Source organism: Nycticebus coucang, chromosome X, assembly GCF_027406575.1.
Source record: "Nycticebus coucang isolate mNycCou1 chromosome X, mNycCou1.pri, whole genome shotgun sequence".
Taxonomy (NCBI): domain Eukaryota; kingdom Metazoa; phylum Chordata; class Mammalia; order Primates; family Lorisidae; genus Nycticebus; species Nycticebus coucang.
Genome location: NC_069804.1, coordinates 157,223,796 through 157,239,942, shown reverse-complemented (window position 1 = coordinate 157,239,942; position 16,147 = coordinate 157,223,796). Strand labels below are relative to the sequence as shown.

General features: G+C 46.1%; 1 protein-coding gene across 8 annotated transcripts in view; it reads right to left on the bottom strand.

Annotated features, from left to right (window-relative positions):
- BCORL1 (BCL6 corepressor like 1) overlaps positions 1-16,147 on the bottom strand; it is a 73,997-nt gene that overhangs the window by 4,452 nt on the left and 53,398 nt on the right. For all 8 annotated transcript variants that reach the window (XM_053580455.1, XM_053580451.1, XM_053580459.1 and 5 more), the window contains 4 exons: positions 13,722-13,888; positions 11,770-11,915; positions 4,057-4,134; positions 1,719-1,872 (listed from right to left, as the gene is read on the bottom strand). In XM_053580455.1, the coding sequence (XP_053436430.1) occupies positions 1,719-1,872; positions 4,057-4,134; positions 11,770-11,915; positions 13,722-13,888 (545 nt within the window). The remainder of the gene's footprint in view (positions 1-1,718; positions 1,873-4,056; positions 4,135-11,769; positions 11,916-13,721; positions 13,889-16,147) is intronic.

Sequence of the window (16,147 nt, the reverse complement as noted above, 5' to 3'; positions counted from 1 at the left end):
TGGAATCAAATATTCTACATAGCACCTAAAACATCTGCCCAGACCTACAATCCTTATCTCTAAATTTCTTCCAAATGATGGTGAACTCTGTCACCTCATACAATTAGGGAAAGGAGGATCATTACTCCCAAAGAATTGGGGGGGGAACCTCAGAATATTCACCCCAGTGATCAGAATTCAGTCTTGCTTTGATAATTCAGAAGGCTCTTCTGAATCCCACAGGGCCTCAGAGTCATCATTCTACACTCCCCATACTTCTTAAAGAACAGATAATTTCACATTGTGCTGTAGCCCTGGGGAAAAGCAGCTCTGGAACAAGTACTGGAGGATATAACATCAGGAAAACTAGGTTTTGCTAGTAAGGAGCTCTGGCTGGACAACATGCCTGCTACCTAGCTCACTGAGGAACACGGAGCCCTTGGTGGCCCATGTTCTGTCCACACCTAAAACAAGAGACTACCCTGGTCCTTTTACTACCTGGGGTCCAAGATCCTGTTTCAGGGAAGGAGGTGCTGAATACTTCGGAGGAATTAATTAACTGTGCAATACTATATCCCAAAGGCCCCGCCCCACCCTCAGGGATCAGCTTATGCCCAGAAGAATAAGGACCAAAAGCCCTGAAACTTGACACCCTACTAGTGTGATCATATAGGCTATTTTTATTCTTATTAGGCCATGGGGGAAGGGATGCAAATAAACTGTGGTCTAATGGTTAGGGCCATAAACAGAGGGTATCACTTGAAGGGCTCCTAATCCACTGTCTGCCCAGCTCCCTACACTGTGCACCTCATGCTAGTTCACTTGTTTTTCAAATAGAGTCTGATATTTTAAAGAAGAGTTATCAAAAACAAATTACCCTTCAAATTGTTTACAAAAGTTATTTGAAATACATGACGACACCAATAAGAAAAAACAATTAACAGAGGCTAAGAACAAAAGGGCAATTCATCCTACAAATCCATACTTTTATGAGCCGACCTATGGAAGACCAGCATCAACCACGGTGCTGCTGACTTCTGCGTCATCAAATAAGGATTAAATTGGGTTCCTTCTAATGTTAAGTCTCAGGTATATTCTAGTCTCTGAAAACTGATGATCCCTGTTATAATATATGCAGTAATCTGAGCTGATGACAGCATTGGTGCCACCAACTCATCAACACTTATATATGGCTATGAGAAGGAAGCCTGTGGGTTCCTGAAGGACCCTACTGGCCCCACAGCTATGGCAAACGTATGTCCTGGCTTTTCCAACAATCTCAATTTCAAACATTCTGTCTGGTTGTCCCTAGAAACTACAAACATTTTGGAGATTCTAATACTGTTATCAGTCCAAATATCTCCCCAGATCATCTCTCACACCCAGGAACAGGGCAAAAAAAACCTCTCAAAAGTAAATCTAGACTTTGGGTTCAAGAACTGCATATAGAGCAGTGGTTCTCAACCTGTGGGTCGTGACCCACAGGAACTGTATTAAAGGGTCACAGCATTAGGAAGGTTAAGAACCACTGATCTAGAGCCTTCAGCCTCTAGTTTGAACATAACTGATCAGGGCTGGAAAGGCCTTTGTGTCCTGTATTATCATCTATCTTTCCTATGCTCTAGTGCTCATTTGCCAGGTCCTCACTTTTTCCTGGAGAACTCTACCCTCCTGGGGAGATCAGCCAGGGGATGCCAGGATCCTGGCACTTGGTCCCTATGGATCTCTCAGACACTTACCCACAGGACACTGACACTTGCAGGTTGTAGCAAGGGAGAAGAGGCTTGTCTGACAGTTCGAACATGAAATCATCCTCTTCCACATCATCTCCTTCTTGATCAGAGTTCCCAGGAGGATTATGCAGGAGGTCACAGGCAAACCCGTCTTTTTCCTCTGTAAGAAGAGCACGTAGGAAATTAGGACTTGGCTACATGCACAAAACTGAAAAAAAGAAATGCTGTATCAGGAGTGCAAAAGGTGGTGCTGGGGAGATAAACAAGAAGGCCACAAGCCACTGGTTGGAGTGAGGCTTTGCTAATCCCATGGCTCTCATCCTTGGGTGGGCACGTGAAAGTTCTAGTCCTGGAAGAATGCATTTTGTGGCCAGAAATTTATTACATTCTTCCACCCTCCGATTGGAAGCAAGGTGATGTGAAGGATGACCTGCTCAGCTGTTGGAGATGGAAGCCTGAAGATACTATCAGCAGCCAAGAGCAAGGTAAAAACACCTCCCCTTCTCTGGCTGCAGCTTTCCCAAGCTGCCTCATTGCCTGCAGGGATCCCTGAAACCTACTGAGGGCTCATGTCTGGGTGTGGACTGTTGCATTCCATCCCAACCTTCTCTTGTTGCAACTTCATCCAAGCTTAGGGATAGGTTCTTCCCTTTCTCCTCAGCCCCTAGTCCAATGGGTGATGCTAGAAAACAACCATGGATAAAGATGTGCTATCTTTCAGGAGAAGAAATCTGGGGTCAGAATACTAAAGTCTCAGGAGACAGAAGCTATCTCAAAACTATGTGTGCCTTGTAGGGGCAGGGCTTGGCCCTGCTTGAGTATGAATAATATGAGAAGAGGTGACAATGCTCATAGTGGCTTCTGGCAGGGTTAAGACAAAGCAAGAGAGGAGAAAGAAACCAGGAAATAAGATTTTTTTTTTGTAGAGACAGAGTCTCAATTTACCGCCTTCAGTAGAGTGCCATGATGTCACAGGACTCACAGCAACCTCTAGCTTTTGGGCTTCAGCGATTCTCCTGCCTCAGCCTCCCGAGCAGCTGGGACTACAGGCGCCCGCCACAACGCCCGGCTGAGAATTTTTTTTTGAGACAGTCTCACCCTGTCACCCTGGGTAGAGTGCTGTGGTGTTATCATAGCTCACAGCAACCTCAAACTCCTGAGTTCAAGGGATCCTCATGTCTCAGCTTCCTGAGTAGCAGGGACTACAGGCACTAGCCATTTAGGGAAGAGAATTTAAAAAGTACCCACAGGCTTGGTGTCCATAGCTCAGTGGTTAGGGCGCCAGCCACATGCACCAGGGCTGGTGGGTTCGAACCTGGCCTGGGCCTACTAAACAATGTCAACAATAACAACAACAACAAAAAAAATAGCTGGGAATTGTTGTGGGCGCCTATAGAACCAGCTACTTGGGAGGCTGAGGCAAGAGGATCACTTGAGCCTAAGAGTTTGAGGTTACTGTGAGCTGTGATGCCATGGCATGCTACTGAGGGTGACATAGTGAGACTCTATCTCAAAAAAATAAATGAATAAATAGGGCAGGGTCTGTGGCTCAGTGAATAGGGCGCCAGCCCCATATACCAAGGGTGGTGGATTTGAACCCAGCCCCGGACAAACTGCAACAAAAAAATAGCCGAGTGTTGTGGCGGGTGCTGTAGTCCCAGCTACTTGGGAGGTTGAAGCAAGAGAATCGCCTAAGCCCCAGAGCTGGAAGTTACTGTGAGCTGTGACGCCACAGCACTCTACCGAGGGTGACAAAGTAAGACTCTGCCTCTTAAAAAAAAATGAATAAATAAATAAATAAATAAAAATAAGTAAAAATAAAAATAAAAATTACCCACAGTGGCCCAGTGGCTCACACCTATTATCCTACCACTCTGAGAGGCCAAGGAAGGAAGATTTCTCAAGCTCAGGAGTTTGAGACCAGCCTCAGTAAGATCAAGACATTTTCTCTAATAAAAAATACAAAAATTAGTTGGGTATTGTGGTGGGTGCCTGTAATCCCAGCTGTTAGGGAGGCTGAAGTCACAGCACTCTAAGCGTGGGCAACAGAATGAGACTTTGTCTCAAAAAAATAAAGTGGCCAGGGTGAGGAGTGGTAGAGGCCAACAAGAGATGGCTTAGTCTAAATCAGTGCTGCATCTCCTGGTTTAGGTAAATGACTTCTGAGTCTGGGGGAAAAATGTGTTAGGGTTTGGGCTGAAAGGGTCTATAAGCTACTAACAGGTGAAGAACGGATATCCCCACAGGGCTACTCCTATCATTGAGAAGAATCAGTGAAAGCAAAATCAAATTCCACATCTCTGTGCCACAGATAAGGGTGGGAAGAATCCCACTTAAAACTTACCTAACACAGAACTGCTGTAAAAATCCCAGGATACACCAGGATCACCTTCTGCCCGGCCCTGAAGATCCGAGAGGTGATCTAATGAAAGAAGAGAAAGCAGTGAGACAAGGAGGGCAGGCTGAAGGAGTCTTAGAGCAAAGTCCACATATAGGAGGCTAGGAGAATGGGAGGCAGGAAGGAAGGACCACAAGAGTGGCCAGGCATGACCAGAGAAAGGGACATGTCCTGCTCTTGGTCAGAGACTACAAACCAGTAGCCAGGAGCCTAATCTAGCTTGTTGACTGTCTGCGGTTTTGCCCAGTGTTTACAAAAATTTAATTCATGTCCAACATTTTGAAATTGGGCACTTTTTTTTTTTTTTGTAGAGACAGAGTCTCACTTTATCGCTCTCGGAAGAGTGCCATGGCATCACACAGCTCAAAGCAACCTCCAACTCCTGGGCTTAAGCGATTCTCTTGCCTCAGCCTCCCAAGTAGCTGGGACTACAGGTGCCCGCCACAACACCCGGCTATTTTTTTGCTGCAGTTCGGCCGGGGCCAGGTTTGAACCCACCACCCTAGGTATATGGGGCCAGCGCCCTACTGACTGAGCCACAGGTGCCGTGAAATTGGGCACTTTTAACTTAACAGTCCAGATTTCCAATTTTTTTATGGGAAAAAAAAAAACAAAAACAGAAGATCTGGCAAACTGTGTCCAAATTCAATAGTTAGCTGGAGAGAGTGGTGACATATGTGGGCTTCAGTTCACCATTCCCCACCCAGTCTGTCTCCCTCTTTTACATGATCAACCTAACGGCATTTAGGTTTGAGACCCCTGTTTTAAAGGGAGTAGGGTTCTGTACAAGTAGAAACTAAACCTATCTATATTAGTTCTCTGCTAGTCACAATGTTCATCTATCTAATCACGATTTCTCCAAATTATAGTTAAGATTAATAAACATAATTCCTTCTGTTTTATCTTTGAAAACCATGGGGAAAATGGCCAGTTTTATCCCCGTAAAACCTCTTGCTTCCACTCTCAGGTACAGACCCAAAAGAATGGACAACAGGTGTTCAAACAAAAACTTATACACAAATGTTCGCTACAGCTCTATTCACAATAGCCCAAAGGTGGAAACTGTCCAAATGCCCTTCAACTGATGAAATTTCTGGTGGAAATACTAAATAGTTCTGCTGCTGACAAAAGAGTTTAGTGGTTCCTCAAAAATGTAAACACAGGTTCAGCGCCTGTAGCTCAACAGCTAGGGCGCCAGCCACATACACTGAAGCTGGTGGGTTCAAACGTGGCCCCGGGGCCTGCCAAACAACAATGATAACTGCAAAAAAAAAAAAATGGCAGGGCTTTGTGGCAGGTGCCTGTAGTCCCAGCTACTTGGGAGTCTGAGGCAAGAGAGTTTGAGGCTGAGCACAAGAGTTTGAGGTTGCTGTGAGCCGTGATGCCACAGCACTCTACCGAGGGTGACATAATGAGACTGTCTCAAAAAAAAAAAGGTAAACACAGAATTACCATATGACCCAGCACTGTCACTCCTAAGTATATACACAAAAGAACTGAAAACAGATACTCAGACAAGTACATGTACATGCATGTTCACAGATGCTCTATTGATGATAGTAAAAAGCTAAACACAGCCCAAGTGTTCATCAATAGATAAGTGGATAAACAAATTGTGGTATATCCACCCAGTAGAATATTATTCAGCCTTAAAAAGGAAGGAAAATTCTGACATGTTACATGATGCTAGGTGACAGAAACTAGACACAAAAGGCCCCACATTATATGATTCCATTTATATGAAATATCTAGAAGAAGCAAATCTACAGAGATAGATAGCAAATTTGTAGCTGCTAGTAGTGATGCAAAGAGGGGGATGGGGAATAACTGGTAATGGAGACATGGTTTCCTTCTGAAATGGCAAAAAATGTTCTGAAACTAGATAGTGGTGATGGCTGTATAACATTGTGAATGCACTTATTGTCACTCAATTATGCATTTTAAAATGGTAAACGTAGTTTAAACCCTAAAGACAGATGTCAGGCCACACCCCCTTACCCTCCTTGTCTCCTAACTAGGCATTATCTAGTGCAACTGTTTCACTTCTCAGTCTCACCTGGACAAAAAACAGGTCCACTGGCTTTCATGACAAATTTAATTGTGTCATCTGTGGGCACATGGCCAGTGGTTGCCAATATGCCACCTAGTATAACTGGCAAACTTAGTTGTATACGGTTGCCACCACCCCTCAATTGACACCTGAGTAACCAGAAGAAGAGTCCAAAGGGTGCAGGTGAGGGTACCCTATGAAAAGCAAATCCCTGGAGGAAGTTGGTGGCCACTCTCAAAGGAACAGAGCTAGTTTCCTCCAATGGAAAGCACCCCCGTGACCCAAATCCCTCTGGGACCATCCTGTCAATAAGAATGCATGTTAGCTATTGTGAGCTACTATAACTCCTCATTTTTTAGCAACCTTCCAGGAAATGAGGAGTTCCCAGTAGCATAAAGCAGTTCAGTAAGAAGCTTTCAAAGTAATGACTGAGCCGAGCAGGAAACCTTTAGTCATGCACATTAGGTCTTCTGTGCCTTCTGTGAAAAGATTGAGGTCCTGCTGCTGGCTCATACGCTCTTCAGTACCCTGTGTCACTTGAGAGTTGGAAATAGTTTCTTCCAGAAGTATTTGTCAGGTAGGTGTCTATTGTGCTTAACCTTGTGCTAGGTGTCATGGGAGATAATTGGTGGCTGCCAAAAAGGCAGGGACCATGGCTGTCTTCTTCACTATCATCTCTCATGTTCCTAAGCCCAGTGCCTGGCATACAGCAAGAGCTTAATAAATATCCGGAGAGGGGTGGAGGCAGGAATAAATTACCAAAAAGTGAGACTATAAAATGCTTGTTTTACCAGCACACTGAAACATATGCTTTCAAATGACTGCTGCCCTCCTCTCCCCAACAAGAGGATTCCAACAGAGCAGCCCTGGCTCACCACATTCCCGGGACTCCTCTCTAGGAACTGCCTTCAGAGCCTCTAGCACATTCCTCTAATTCTCTTTGCTAACTGCCAAGTTTTTGCCATTTGCAGGTGAATTTGCCTTTTTGAGACAGCCAAAAGTTAACTGGCATGAACAAAGAAGCTAAACAGGCCCATGAGTGGCACATGAAAGGAACTCCAAAGTTTGCTTGATTGTGGCAGTTTCAATTCACATTTCCTCATAAAAGTTCACATACAATCAGGGTGAAGAGTGACCTTCCTTTTCCTTGATCCTCCCTCTCCCCTACCTTCAGCCCACAACTTTTAGTCCTTTACTCTGATCCTTTCCTTGAAAAAGTACCCTGGGCCCAGCAATTTACTCCTAGGTATACACATATACCCCAAAGAAGTAAAAATGGATACTCAAACAAATATGTGTACATGTATGCTCATAGCAGCTCTATTCATAATAGCCAAGTAGATGAACACAGCCCAAATGTCCATCAAAGGATGACTGGATTAACAAAATGGTGTATATATGCATACTATACAATATTATACAGCAATAAAAAGGATTGAAATACTGAAATATGCTAACGCATTGATGGACTACATGGAAAAAAAAACAGACACAAAAGGCCCCCTATCATATGATTCCATTTATATGAAATGTCTAGAAGAGGTAAATCCATAGAAACAGAGTAATTAGTATTTTCTGGGGGTAGGAAGAAAGGGGGAATAGGAAGCAACTGTTGCAGGGGTCCTCAAACTACGGCCCATAGGCCACATGAGGCGATGTGATTGTATTTGTTCCCATTTTGTTTTTTTTACTTCAAAATAAGATATGTGCAGTATGCATAGGAATTTGTTCATAGTTTGTTTTTTTTTTTTTAAACTATAGTCCGGCCCTCCAACAGTCTGAGGGACAGTGAACTGGCCCCCTGTTTAAAAGTTTGAGGACCCCTGGAATGGGTATGGGGTTCCATTTTAGGCTGATGAAAATGTTTTGGAACTAAAAGAGAGGTCGTGCTTGCACAAGGTAGTGAATATACTAAATGCCACTGAATTGTTCACTTTTAAATGCTTAATTTTATATTACATTAATTTTGTCTCAAGAATTTTTTAAAAAGCACCCTCAGGGATTCATTGTTAAGAATAGAGCCTTTCACCTCAATGTGAGTGGCCACCCCAACAATCAGTTTGTCTCTTTTCCAGGGTCCCATCACATCCCACCCCATGGCCTCCAACTAAGTCAACCAGCTGAGGGACATGAAAGGAAAAGAAAGAAAAGAGGCCTTAAACATAGGTTCACATGGGGTCTCTGTCAGGAAAAACAAAAACCTGTGATTCAGTGACCTCAAGTGGTAAATTGCTAACCCTTTCATCAGTGGAAGGCAGAGCAGTCCTGATACTTCCTCTGATACCCCCAACCAAACTGCACCAACTTCCCCTACCCCCACATTCTTTCTGAGAGGAAAAACGAGTCTGTTTTCCTTCAGCTAGCTTGGTTATTGCTCTTTTCTCTAAAGGGTCAAAGGTAAGTGAGTCATATGCCTGGCTCCAATTTTGCCCAAAAGGGTGACCCTTTAGAGGGCTCTCGGGGTTTGGACAGCTTGGGGAGCTAAGGCTGAGCATGAGGTAGAAAGGGTTTACTATCTGGCCTTCTACACACAGCACAGCACCCAAAATCTAATAGGTGCTCAATAAATAGATAAGCAAATAGATGAATGAAGGAGTCCAAATCCCTCCTTCACAATCTCAGCAGAAATGGGCCTTTAGCTAACCCAACATAAAAAAAATTCACGTTTGCAGCCCATATGAATTACTAGCATCTTCTACTTTACAATAGGATTCACTATAGGATACCCATAAATGGATACATGTCTTTGTATACTTAGAAAATGATTTGATTCCCCAACAACTTTTCCAGAACAGGAACCCTGCACAAAGCCAGGGAGCTTCTACACGAGGCACAACCCTGATGCTCTTGCTCACCTTGTCCTCCTACAGAAAATAGAGTCCCCCACACCCTATGGGGATTCACCTTCATTTTCTGCCCAGGGGGACCTCCACTAGGGGCAGATGAAGACAATTATCTATAGAGAGTCTGGTATGGCAAATGTTTGGGGATGAAAAGCAAAAACCTTTTTAAATACCTCAACCAGACAGGTAAGTAAAAAAAAAAATACAGAATTCCACGTAAATGTATCCAGGCCCAGGGCTGGAGAAGTGGAATGGGGGAGGGCAAAACTTCCCTAAACTCTGACTTCCAGTGCACCCTTCGGCCACTATACAACTCTACCCAGAGGTCTGGGGGTGGGTGGTGGTGCACGGGAAGAAGAAAAGAGACAAGGACTCAGTTCAAGGCATCAAAACAGCCCTGAAGATGACAGTACAACATAATGAGTACACTAAATGCCACTGAATTGTTTGCTTTAGAACAGTTATGTTAGGTAAACTTCACTTCAATTAAAAACAAAACAAAACAAAAAAATCTTCTGAGTACTGTCTTCTCACCCCAAACCCAGCAGCCTTTGGGCCCAAGTTCCCCCTTTGGGGGCATCCACTGATTCCTATCAGTGCCTACCTCTCTAGGGTGTTAAGCCAAGCTCCTAGAACTTTCCCTAACAGCCATACAGAGCACTGCCTTTGCATGGAAAAGAGGTGGCCCAGTTTGTAACACTCCGTTGGCTCCCAAACCCCATTATTAAGCCAGCTCCGTGTCCAAAAATTGAGCAATGGTGTCAAGATCTGAATGAGTTTTCGCAGCCTAGACAAGCCAGAAAATGCTATGAGCTAAGAAAAGCCTTCTCTGGATTCTACAACACAGAATGGCATTCAAGTTAGTTTAAGGAGGTGTCAAAAGGCTAGCTAGTAGCTAGGATAAATTGACTAAAAGAAGATGACAGAAAAATGTGTTTATTTCTCATTTTTAATGACTTAAAATGGTTTCAACATTCAGCTTCCTCTGGGGTTTTAGAGAAGGACTTGGAGAAACAAGGAGTTCATTGCTTACTAAGGTGGTCAGAGAGAGCCCCCAAGACCCTCAGAAGGTAGGTTCTAGCCTAAAGAGGCCTCTGGTGTAAGCAAGTTTATCAAAGGCAGAGCTTCATGTGGTGCCTTTATCATATGAAGATGCTCTGGATGTTTATGCCAGACCTTCCTGTGAACCCAGTGGAGTCCAGACAACATGTATATGTGTCTAGAAGGACAGTGTATGTGTGCACAGTATGTGGGACCCACTTCATACCTAGCTGTGAAGTGGGTCCTTGTGGGCTCCCAGACCTTAAAGAGGATGCAGGCACTCACGACTAGGGGATGACACACAAAGGGTGGCTTGCTTTAAGCCCTCTACCGCAGTGATGGCTCAGCTAAAGGGAAGCAGTCATCACTGGTACAGGATAAAAAACTGAATGAACATCCCAAAGCTGCTCTGCCCCTCAAAGACAGTGTGTTGGGAACCAAGAACTGCAGGGAGGAAAGACAGAAAAGGTAACTCTCTTTGCTCCTACTAGGGAGAGGCTGGGTCAGGCTGTGTGGGCTTGAGGCTTATACTCCAGGGTTTAGTCAGCTAGACTGAGACCTGAGTGGAGGCTGGCTGAGCAGGAGTCCAGATCTGCCTTGGCAGCCTCCTATCAACCTCTCTGAGCCCCTCCCTAGTCTTCCTTCCATGAGGACCTTTAGTTCAAGTCCTTTTGTTTCTTCTTCCATCATCAGCCTAGTTGACCTTTGTTTAGTAAACAAATGAGCACCTACTTGGCAGCCCAGAAGTGTATCTCCGGAGAGATAGGAGTTTAGGACTAACTAGGGCTAAATCCCAGGTGAAAGGAAGGTGTACTCATAGGCAAATCCTTGGTCCTGTTTGCTCCTGGTCTAAGAGGGGTTCTACCATAAACACCGATGCCTCCGAAGAGGTTCAGAGATATAAGTCCCAACTGCCCAGTTGTTCAGGCAGTCTGAAGAAGTAACTACTTGAGCAAAGGTCAAGCTGTAATGTCATAAGATGCAGGGTTCCTTTATGCAGAGGTCAAGGCTGAGGAGATTGCTACCGAGCATGCCCAAACTAGACTCACCTCCTCCTCTGCCCAACTCCATAGAGTTGTCTAACTATAGTCAAACATCTGCTTTCCACTAATGAGAAAATAAATGCGAGTTGGCTTCTGGCCCTTGCCATAGGCTTCAACATTATATACTTTTCCAGAAGGGGCAGGTGAAGGAAGAAAAGAAAGACATGGAAAGAAGGAAGATGCTGGGATGCAGAGGAACACTATAGTTTCCACAGGCAAAAGCTGTGAGGGATAAAGCTTTGGGAAGGGTCCTAGGGGTTCTACTTTGATCACCAACAAAGAGAAATTGCAAAAACAAAAGCAAAATTCTACATGTCACTGCTTTGCAACTGACAGTCCATTCAAAGCTCACGGGTCAACAAATACTGCCCCCAACTAGGTCTACTAGTAGGGCTGCTGTCCCACAAAGAGGCCTACTGGAGATACCTAGCTGTGAAGTGAGTCCCTGTGGGCCCCCAGACCTTAAAGAGGATGCAGGCACTCACGGCTAGGGGATGAGAGGAAGAGGCCCTTTTGAAATGGAAAGAGATTTCTGAGACATTGGAAGGACAGCCTGTGAAGAGGGCAGATGTCCCTTGTGGAAGCTGTTTGAGATGGAGGGAAATGAGGAGGATATCCTCACGAGTTCAGGAATCAGAGGCTAGCCCTAAGGATGATAGTGTCAAGTCTGAGCTGTGCTTACCACTGAGAAAGCGCTTCATGGTGTCACTACTGGCCAGCTTCATCGCTGTCTGGCCTGAGTAGGTAGCCAGTGTGGGGTCAGCCCCATAGGACAGCAGGAGCCAGATGGTCTCCAAGTTGTCATTGACCACTGCATCATGAACTGGCCTGTGGAGGTAAGACAAAGTTGAGGACAACAGGACCCAAGTGGGAACAGGGCGTCTAGGCTTTAGGCTGCCATATCAAGGGAAAGAAATAAGATGACTCCAGAGTAACCCCAGTGTAATAGGGGTTAAGGCTATGACAGGAGAGCCACTTCTGGCCTGTAATCCCCACTATCATCTCCCCACCTCCTCCCTCCCATTACTCTCACTCCTATGTTCTCCCCTTGTCTTGGAACAGTCTCCAGGGCATAGTGTCACTCCACTGGTGGTTCTGGAATTGGGCAGTAATAGGTCACTGACATAGGATAAAGTTTAAACAGCTGGGGGTAAGAAGTAAGGGACCCAGATGACTGCCCAAGAAGAGGATGAGCAGAGTGTAGAGCGGAGTGTAGAGCCCCCTATTTGGTCTGCAGCTCCTATCTCTACTTTGCCCAGGAAGTAGGCCCTGTGGTAGAACAGAAGAGAATGGGTACAATTTCTTTAAGACACAACAGGTGTATCTTTAAAAAAGTATCTAGAGGCTTGGTGCCGGTGGCTCAAGTGGCTAAGGCACCAGCCACATACACCTGAGCTGGCGGGTTCGAATCCAGCCTGGGCCCACCGAACAATGACGGCTGCAACTAAAAAAATAGCCAGGCGTTGTGGCAGGCACCTGTGGTCCCAGCTACTTGGAAGGCTGAGGCAAGAGAATCGCTTAAGCCCAGGAGTTGGAGATTGCTGTGAGCTGTGATGCCACAGCATTCTACCCAGGGTGACAGCTTGAGGCTCTGTCTCAAAAAAAAATAAAATAATAAAATAAAATAAATAAAGCTGATTTTTAAAAAAAAAGTTATCTCGAGATCAAATTTTATTTTATTTAATTTTTTTTCAGTTTTTGGCTGGGGCCAGGTTTGAACCCGCCAACTCCGGTATATGGGGCCAGCTCCCTACTCCTTGAGCCACAGGTGCCGCCAGAGATCAAATTTTAAAAATCAAACCTGGAACGTTACCCTCAGGTCAGTCTCCTAGTTCCTAAAGCCTCAGAGTCTGCCTGAGACAAGTGCCCTACCAAGCTGAGTGGTCTTCCCAGTGACAACTGCATATGTGGGATGATCACACAGCCCTCCTCCTCTTTTTTTTTTTTTGTAGAGACAGAGTTTCACTTTATTGCCCTCGGTAGAGTACCGTGGCATCACACAGCTCACAGCAACCTCCAACTCCTGGGCTTAGGCGATTCTCCTGCCTCAGCCTCCTGAGTAGCTGGTACTACAGGTGCCTGCCACAATGCCCGGCTATTTTTTTTTTTTTTTTGTAGAGACAGAGTCTCACTGTACCGCCCTCTGGTAGAGTGCCGTGGCGTCACACGGCTCACAGCAACCTCCAACTCTCGGGCTTACGCGATTCTCTTGCCTCAGCCTCCCGAGTAGCTGGGACCACAGGCGCCCGCCACAACGCCCGGCCATTTTTCCGCTGCAGTTTGGCCGGGGCCGGGTTTGAACCCGCCACCCTCGGCATATGGGGCCGGCACCCTACTCACTGAGCCACAGGAGCCGCCCAACGCCCGGCTATTTTTTTTTTTTTTATTGCAGTTCGGCCGGGGCTGGGTTTGAACCCGCCACCCTTGGTATATGGGGCTGGCGCCCTGCTCACTGAGCCACAGGTGCTGCCCAGCCCTCCTCCTCTTAATAACTAATGAACAGGGGCCATCCAGGAGCTCATTGGCCCCTGCTCTAAACTGGTTCCCTGCTCAGTCTATAGAGGTCTTTCTGAAATGCCTGACTGTCCTCTCTGCAACTCGCAGTCTGGCCTGGGAAAGGAGTAGCCTTCTTGCCTTGTGCCATCCTGAGCACTGCAGTTCACATTGGCCCCATGCTCCAGCAGGATGTTCAGGATGTCAGTCCAACCACGGGAGCAGGCCTCATGCAGTGCTGTGTAGCCCGCATTGTCCCGGTGATTCACATCCTCGTTGTCTTTCTGGAGGCAGTAGAGAACAACGTCCTGTGGGGACAGGAACAGCTCCATGAACAAAGAGAGAACTAATTCTTGAACTCATCCCAGAGAAACTTGAAGATCCCAAGTATTGTCTGAGAATTCTCAGAGAGTCTGCTCTTTATATGGGTGACAAGTCTCCAAATCTTTCCTTAACAAAGTTAGTCCTGAGCTGCTATCACCAGGGCCCCAGCTCTGGGCTGTTTCTTTGGCAGTAGGGAAACATTTTTTTTTTTTTTTTTGTAGAGACAGAGTCTCACTGTACCGCCCTTGGGTAGAGTGCCGGGGCGTCACATGGCTCACAGCAACCTCTAACTCATGGGCTTACGCGATTCTCTTGCCTCAGCCTCCCGAGCAGCTGGGACTACAGGCGCCCGCCACAACGCCCGGCTATTTTCTGTTGCAGTTTGGCCGGGGCTGGGTTTGAACCTGCCACCCTCGGCATATGGGGCCGGCGCCCTACTCACTGAGCCACAGGCACTGCCCGGGAAACATTTCTTATGGTCAAGAACACTCATGTGGATGGTGTCCTCAGGGAGGCCCACCCACCCACTAGAGCTCAAGTGCTCAGACCATGCCTCCCTGAGCTTGGCAAGCCAGCCTCAGATTGGAAAAACAAGCATAGCTTCTAGCAGTAATTCAAGAACAAGAAAGCGCTGTCTTGGGAGGGGCCAGTGGCTCAAAGGAGTAGGGCGGCAGCCCCATATGCCAGAGGTGGCGGGTTCAAACCTAGCCCCAGCCAGAAACTGCAAAAAAAAAAAAGAAAGAAAGAAAAAGAAAGAGCTGTCTTAAGGACTCCTTGGATGCTGGTCTCAGCAAGACCAATGTTCATATCAGGGTCATCAGTTCCAGCCCTCCCCTCAAATAAGGATCATCTGAGTATAATCCAGTTGGCATTCGTGCACACTTTAAAACTGACTTAATTGGGCTGAGATGATAGGACCAGAGGGTGGAACTCCAGGGTCCTGAAGAACCTTAGCTAGAATGAGATGAAGCTGGTAGAAAAGCTGAGGGGGAGGAAGAGGCTGGCAGTGTCACTGGCTGCCCGGCTTTCTGAGAATCAGACCCCACCAAGGCACTATCGCCAGCCCTCTCTCCAGGACACTCAGGATATGGGCTGCTCCACGCTGTTCTGCCTGAGAGCTCACAAGCTAGCTGGTCTTGAGAGTGCCTGTGGTGGGGGTTCTGCCACCTGTATACAGAAACTGTCAGGCTGCCTTTACCTGAGAAAAAGTGTGAGGCCTCCTGCCTTCCATACCAGTGCAGATGTTCATCTGTTCCACAAAACCTCAAAGGGCTTCTCCAGTCCTCCCGACAGGCTGCCCTGCACTCCAGCCCTGTCCTCTTTGCTTCCCCGATGGTTTTCTGTTTGCTGGTGTTACCCAGGGTACAAGACAATTAACCTTGATGGCAAGGATTGGTCTTCATTTCTGCTTCAGGTCTCCCTTAGCAGCTATCCAGGCACCCACACTGGGTGCTCAGAAAAGATGGGTGGCTTGACAGGGAGACACTGTCACATCAGCTCTCCTGGGCTGACCAGCCTGGCTGGGAGCACGGCTGGCTTAAAATGAGTCAGGTATAGGGATAGAAAGCCTTAAAACAAAAGGCACACTCTATAACTAACCAGCAACTCCACTGCTGGGACCAAACCCCAGGGAAATAATCAGTGTTGAGAGCAAAGACACATATTCAACAAAAAATGAAAAATGACTAAGATGTACAACAACATAACTTAATGTAAATGACTCAGTCTTCCACCCTACTGTCACACTTGGGAATCAAAATCCTTAGTTTGAAACCAGACTCATGTTTATGCAGTAGTTGAGTGATCTTGGACATATCATTTAACAGTGCTAAGCCCCTATTTTTTCATCCATAAAATGGGGATAATAAATCATACTTCTATAGGCTTACTGTGAAGATTAAATGATATGAAGTAATCAGAACTCTTAATACAACAGAAGAGCTGCTCAAGTGGCCAGCTTCCTTTCCTGCCTTCTTTCCAACCTATAGGTAAGTAAGTATGAGGTGGGGTTAGCTCAGCCTTGCCCCTTAAACACACTCCTGACCCCTCTCCCGGAAGCCGAAATGAGAGGAAGCCAGAGGAGGAAACCTACCACACAGGGAAATTCAAGACAATATAAACATTAAAAAATCCTGCTCCTAGTCCATGAATGTACTACACAATACTGTGTTTCCATTTCAATTGTGTTCATCCCCAAATGACATTCAAATGAGCTTGCATTCCCACGCACTGAGATCAGAAGG